Below are 7,230 nucleotides of genomic sequence, written 5' to 3'. Positions count from 1 at the left end.
TTAGAAACACAAATCAGATTGAAGTAAAGTATGTATAATGAAAAAGTTTACAACATAAATATAAGATTATTGATTTATCATCTGTCATCCATATCAAGAACCAAATCTAAAATATCTCAGACATGTCCCTCCCTAGATAGTGTCGAAGGCAAACTTGACCTTAATGTCTAATAACATAAATCAGTTTGCCTACTCCTGATTTTTATACAAATGAAATAATGTTTCATGTCTTTCCTTCATGATTACATTTGATTAATCCCAATTTATGTATTCAGTTAATTTCATATTGATGAATATTGCTATCACACCTGCCTCTAGACAGTATAAGTAATTATTCCATGATTTACATTTCTTAAAAGTTCTTTTCTTAGTGAGCATGTGTATGAATTACAAATGACTATATAAATTTGGGATTAGAAAACAGATAACACAGGACACAAGAATAAACTCCAAGTGATTTTGTGAACACAAAGTTGAGATGAATAATAATAAGCACAAATATTGCCGAAGGTAGGCATAAAATTGCCAGTTATCAATATTTTTGAAGCAGTCAACTCTAAGCCTAGTGACCTAAGCACTGCTGTAACGTTTATAAGACTGTAGCCCAGGAGAGTGATACTTGTCCGTGGAGACTGAAAGCAGTGAATGCACAGAGAGCTCAAGGGAAGTGATGTTGAACAAAACAGGTTCTCTACTTAGGTGAAAATGATTGCAGTTCTTCCAAACACATAGAAGAATCTGAGTCACGTATGTGCCCTTATTGACATCAGACATGGGCTTTAAAGTTTCTTTTTGTTTGTTCGTTGTTTTAACCTAAAGCAGGTTAAAGGAACTATGACTTCTTAAAAGCGTCCATTAAATTTTATGAGAAGAATTTTCTTTCCCTTTAAACAAGAACCTAATGACACTGTCTCGTATCTGCTTGGTTTTCACTCCATACACAATAGGGTTCATGGTGGGAGGCATGAGTAGATAGAGATTAGCCATAATGATGTGTACAGGGGGAGGGATGGTGTGCCGTCTGAAACGGTGTGTAAAGAAGGTGAAGAAGGCTGGGACATAGGTGATGATGATGGCGCAGATGTGGGCAGTGCAGGTGCTGAAAGCCTTCTGTCGAGCATCTGCTGAGGACAGACTCACGACTGCCCGTAGGATCATGGTGTAGGAGACAGTGATACACAGGATGTCAAAGCCCCCAATTAGGAGGGCAACCATTAGCCCATAGATGGCATTGATCTGAACATTGCCACATGATATTTTAGCGACAGACATGTGGTCACAGTAGGTGTGAGGGATGACATTACCCCTGCAGTATGGCAGGCGCTTAGTGAGGAATGTGAAGGGGATAACGAGAATCATACCCCTAAGAAAAGTGAGCATCCCCGCCTTGGCAATGACCACATTGGTGAGGATAGTGGCATAGCGCAGAGGGTAACAGATGGCCACGTACCGGTCTAGGGCCATGAGCATCAGCACCCCGGACTCCATCCCAGTGAAAGTGTGCACAAAGAACATCTGGGCCAGGCAGGCCTTAAAGTCAATCTCCTTGAGATTGAACCACAATATGCAGAGAGTGTTGGGAAGAGTGCTGCTGCACATGAGCACATCTGTGAAGGAAAGCAGGGCTAGGAAGATGTACATAGGTCTGTGTAAGGCCTCTTCCGAGTAGATAAGATACATGAGCCCAAAGTTTCCTGTAAGAGCGATGCTATACATGGTGAACAGTGGGAAGGAGATCCACAAATGCACCCCTTCCAGACCAGGAATGCCATTGAGGAGAAATGACGCTGGAGTAAGGCTGCTGCCATTTAGAATTGACATAATGAGTGTTGGAAGCTCATGGTAAAGCAGTCCAGAATTGTAATTCCCCTAAAGATCACAGACTATGCAATAAACAAAATTTTCTTCCCCATAATGGCTTACTTGTCTTTTTTGTGGGCCCATCTCTATCTGACTTTACATGCTCCCCCAAATTTTTGCATGTAGTACATACAGTTTGTCTTCATGATTTTGGGACTGAATATCCAGAAGGTAAAGTCTGGTCCCTGTATCTGAGTTGTGTCATCCACTCCACAGACTATAGATGGACTGGCCTCTATTGGAGCAGCTAGGCTGGCAAAACATTTGATGTGTTCCACATGTTACTCATCCACCTCATGGTACCTGTTTTGTACTAAAATATCAGCAAACATCAGTGGCTCATATATCACTTACAAAGGTTTTACTTTATAGTCATTCTGGCAATGATTTCAACTATGCATTAGCTTCAACTATTCCATTACGATGCATCAAAAATTAAATTACCTAGAATATAAATAATCTATTTGTACAAACGTATTTTTAAATAAAAAAAACAGAGCTATCTCAAAAGTAAAAAATAAAATAAAATACTGTAAGTAATACATTTCTTGCTAACCCTATGGGATGTCCGTCGACTTGATGGACTGAAGTAAACAGATGACAATGAGTCACTGCTAGTACAGCTTCAGAAGCCAGTATTTGATTCACATTGCCTTCGAGTCTAACGGATTCTAGAATCAATTGGAGAAGAATGGAGATGACTTTTATAATAAACCAAAGCCATTGACATAACAACACAGTGTTTAATTCTCTGTCTGTAGCACAACCTCACAGAACCATAGATTCCATTTTCCCCCAGGTTATGTAACCAAGTGAAGATACGTCTTTATACTCTGTAACAAAACAACCTAGATATTAAGACCAGAGTTCACAAAATAATTACACATAGCAAGAGAGGGGAACACTGGATGTAATAGCATGTTTTTATAGAATCAAATTAAGTCATGGCCCTAAGATATATCTAGATATGAAACACAGATCTGGAGAAGTGACCACATTGACCTAAATGTATGAGTTGAAAGCAGTAACAATGAAACAAATGCAATCATGGGAGTGGTTAGAGGTTCCTGGGGGAAGACATTGAAGGAAAGATAATAGACTCTTTATCAAATTATCAATTTTAAATTCATAGTATCTTTTGATAGTTTGAGAAAGACCCACAAGACATCCAAACAGATGGATGTACTGTATATAAATAAGAGGTTTATGAAATTTATTCTCCTTTCCTTACATCCTTTTTTTAATTTTATATAGTTTTTTTCAAACAATAAAGACTGGGGAGATGAGTTCTAGGTGCACTTTGAGATGAGAATTAATGAATATATTGTAACTATGGAGTAGAAGCAGTTCTCTGAAAAGAAAGACAGTATTAAAATAGAAGGTTGTGGAATAAAAGTCTATCATTCTTTTCTTTCTTTACTTGCACAAGATAAATAATTGTTGTTATTTATAACTGTTGTTGGTCTGTATGTGCAGATTAGCTAAGAGCTAATAACTCCTCCTGCTGGAGTTATGTCTTAGAAGTCAAAAGCCAAATGCTTAATTCACAGTGAAACCTGAGCTTGTAGTGTGTGGGATGGAGACTTCAAAGAGGGTCCACTGAGATTTTTCAAATGTTAAAAGATAAGACTCTCTGAAACTCGCCCTCCTTCCTAACCTGTATTCATTTCTTTCACAATAAAAATACAACCCCAATGTAGAAATCTGATACTTACCCTAAAAAGTAATGATGTTTCTCAAGAAACCAAACATCCAAGAGTGAAATCTTATTCACATCTCTAGCATTCAGGAAAATAAAACCTGTATTGAGACCTTAAGAGGCAGCAGCAGAAGGAACATGTTGTTCACTTATTCTTCTCCATCTTTCCTTTTCCCCTCTCCATGCATGTGAATTTGTACGTGTGTGCATGCGTATGCATGGAGGCATGAGACGGAGAAAAAGAGAAACAGAGAGAGGAAGAGGCTCTGAAGTGGAAGAAAAAATTCAATTGGTTCTGTCTCATTTTACTGTAACCTCCAAGGAAAGATAATTTCCCACATGTATGGGTGTGTATGCCCTAAAACCAGCTATGTCTGGATGCTAAGGATACTACTAGCTGAGCCATTGGGAATAGTCTGATAAACTCTTTTAATCATCCACCACAGTCTAGAACTCCTAAGGGTGTAATGTTTTCTAATCACAGCAGGGACTATAACTTTATATGTTCTTTTTAAATTTTAGTATATTACATGCAAAACTGATAATATGATATACACACATATTTGTTTTTTTGAGACAAGCTTTCCCGGTGTAGCCCTGGCCATCCTGGAATTAGCTCTATAGATCAAATAGGCCTCAAACCCTGAGATCCACCTGCCTCTGCCTCCCGAGTGCTGGGATTAAAGATGTGTGCCACCAGAGTCTGACTTGCTATTAAAATATCTTAAAATCAAGCAACTGAGTGCATATATGATGTATTTAGTGCCCTTGATAATTTTTCTGACTATCATAAATTTCTGTACATTTTTTGGGTTTATCTGGATGTACCATCATCATGGTTTCTGTGAAAAAGGAGAATGTCGCTTCCCTATTTTAATGCCTTTTTCTTACCTTTCTGTAATGCTAGCATCTCTGTGCTGTGGGTATTTACCAGAAGTAGTGGTAAGAGATATTTTTGGTTTTGGTGACTAGGTGGGATGGTTTGAATGAGAAATGTTCCCGAGTCTCAGGTCTTTAAACACTTTGTCCCCAAATGATAGCACAGTTTGGGGAGGCTTAGGTGGTGCATCCTTGCTGGAGAAAGTGTGTCACTAGGAACAGACTTTGAGATATTGAAGGCCTTGGTCATTTGTAATCATTTTTTCCCTTTGTGCTTGTGAATGAAGAAGTGAGTTCTCAGCTTTCCATTCTTGCTTTTAAACCTGTTGCTTGCTTCAATACCTACCATCTCTCTGGAACCATAAGCCCAAATAAACTCCTTCTAAAAATTGCTCCTAGTGATGGTATTTTAACAGAACAATAGAAAACTAAATAGTATATTTAAGTTTAAGGAATCCTCCTGGAGGTATAGAAAACTGGGTCCAATGGGCATATGAAGAGCTGGACGTGTAATGAAGAAGCATAGCCAGGTAGTAAAACTACAACCAGTTAAAACTTATCTTGAAAGCTGAAGAAATTGTCCTTGGCTAAATGTTTGCAGACACACATACCAGTTTGCAATGTGTTTATATGTTTATAAAACTCACATATTTTCAAGTACACCTCTGTATACACCTCAGATTTCCTGGTTTTGGTATTCTGGTTATACATAACGTCAGTTGAAACATCAAACTGGAGTGTTTGTCCTTTTCTCTATTTCTGGACTCTGTTTGTCTGTCTCCTCTTTGCTTCTGTGTGACTGTGTGTATATATGCTGCATTCCTGTGAGACTAGGACACTTGAAGCTTTACAGCAGCATGTGAAAGCCCTTGGAAGATGTTGGTGTTTCTTCCTGACTTTTTTGTGACTTATTTGTTTGAGACAGTGACTCACACTGGACTGGAAGCTCAACAGTTTGGCTACCCTGGCTGTCTAGCTCACTCCTGTGACCACCTTGTATCTGCTCTACTGCCCTGGGTGAGGTCTGCCAGAGTGATGCTGTCTTAGTCAGGTTTCTATTGCTGTAAAGAGACACCATGACATGGCAACTTTTATGAAAAAATATTTAATATGTGAGGATCGCTTTCAGTTGTTTCAGAGGTTCGGTCCATTATCATCATAGTGGGGAACATGGCAGTGTGTAGGCAGACACAGTATTGGAGAGGTAGCTGAGAGTGCTACATCTTGCAGGCAATAGGAACTTGACTGACACAGTCAGCGCTATCCTGAGCATAGGAAACTTCAAAGCACGCCCTCACAATGACACTTCCTCCAACAAGGCCATGCCCCCTAATAGTACCATTCCCTATGAGATTATGGGGTCAGTTACATTTAATCTACCACAGATGTCTATATCTTTAAGTGAGTGGTGGGTCCCAAACCTTACCACAGCACACATCTCTCTGGTTGGGCATCTCCTGCTTGACTTCAGGTGGGTCACAATTCCCTGTAAGGTTCTATAAACTGTGTTCTCCCCCTGGGATCTCATCCTGAGCTCATTTCCTCTTCCAGATCAGCAGTTCTTTTGTCCCCACCAACCTTTCTTCTGCTTCACGCTCTATTCTTTCTTTCACTTGCTAATATGAAACTCATTTTCTTAGCTTATTTGTTATATTTTTTTTTATTGGTAGGGCCTGTGTATATGTTATTTTCAGTCAGAGGAGTCCCATGTTTGCATTGGCTAGATAGCCAGAGAAGATCCTAATGGATACCCTCAACCTGCTTCTAAACCACCTAAAGGAAATTCCTTACAAATCCCAGGAGTTGAGGCCAGGCTGTAATATAGCACAAATAACAAAAACCCAGAGATAGCTATTAGGGTTCAACCTGAAAACCAGAAAAATAAAGCAGTCAAGCCACAAGAGAAGTCTTACTTCTACCAAGGCTGGGCAACTGCAGACTAAACAGACTAAGCCGCTCTCTCTTCCCATTTTATATTCCCTCTAGTGCTGGAATTAAAGGCATGTGACTCACTAGGACTGAGATAAAAGGTCTGAGCCACCACCAGCTGGGTTTGTTTCGGTATTGATCTTGTGTAGGCTAGGGTGGACTTGAACTCACAGAGATCCATCTGACACCATCTCCCAAATCCTGGGATTAAAGGTGTATGCCAACACTGCCTGACCTCTAGTGGCTTTAGCTTTGCCTGTGGTCTTCAGGAAAGATCTATTTACCACAATACAAATCATACAGCACTATACTGTGGGTTCAGGCCACAAATATCAGCTCTATGGTGGCAAAGGTCATGATGTCAGGAGCTCAGCTTAAGGTCAATATGGTCCCAAGGGATCTTGTGGGATCTCTAAAAAGAAACACACACACACACACAGTATTATTTGTTTGGTGTGGTCAATCTAAACCTTAATCTTATTCGCTCTCAGCCAAAGGCAAATGACTGTTGAAGGAACTGATCCAGGCTACACTAAATGTGAATTCAGGTGACCCTAGCCTACTATGACTTGATACCCTATTTTATGATAAATACAAATCACCTCAGTATTTTTTTGACAATTTTAAACATAACTATTGGACTTACATCATTTCCAGCCTTTCTTCAATGCTTTCTACTCCCATGTTGTTTTCTTCATACTGTATATTTCATGACCTATTAATTTTTCTAGAAGTCTCTTTCTTTTCTGAAACTGAAAAGGAAAAAGAAAGGAATACCACCCGTGGTGCTAGAATATAGGTCCTTAGGGACAAACAAGTCAGGCCCCAGCTAGGGGAGAGGAAGAGATAAGGGGGAGGAGGGG

General features: G+C 39.6%; 1 protein-coding gene across 1 annotated transcript; it reads right to left on the bottom strand.

Moving 5' to 3' along the window:
* Positions 1-855: 855 nt before the first annotated feature.
* LOC146893398 (olfactory receptor 52N1) lies at positions 856-1,821 on the bottom strand. The gene has a single exon (XM_085692586.2). The coding sequence runs from the start codon at positions 1,819-1,821 to the stop codon at positions 856-858; it is 966 nt and encodes a 321-aa protein (XP_085548712.2).
* Positions 1,822-7,230: the final 5,409 nt, after the last annotated feature.

Source organism: Myodes glareolus, chromosome 7, assembly GCF_982192425.1.
Source record: "Myodes glareolus chromosome 7, mMyoGla1.1, whole genome shotgun sequence".
Lineage (NCBI taxonomy): Eukaryota > Metazoa > Chordata > Mammalia > Rodentia > Cricetidae > Myodes > Myodes glareolus.
The sequence above is the reverse complement of the archived record's forward strand: the minus strand, read 5'-3'. Positions and strand labels throughout refer to the sequence as shown.

What these genes read in the sequence shown, in the direction of transcription:
- LOC146893398 (XM_085692586.2), bottom strand. Translation starts at nt 1,821, where the DNA reads ATGTCAATTCTAAATGGCAGCAGCCTTACTCCAGCGTCATTTCTCCTC.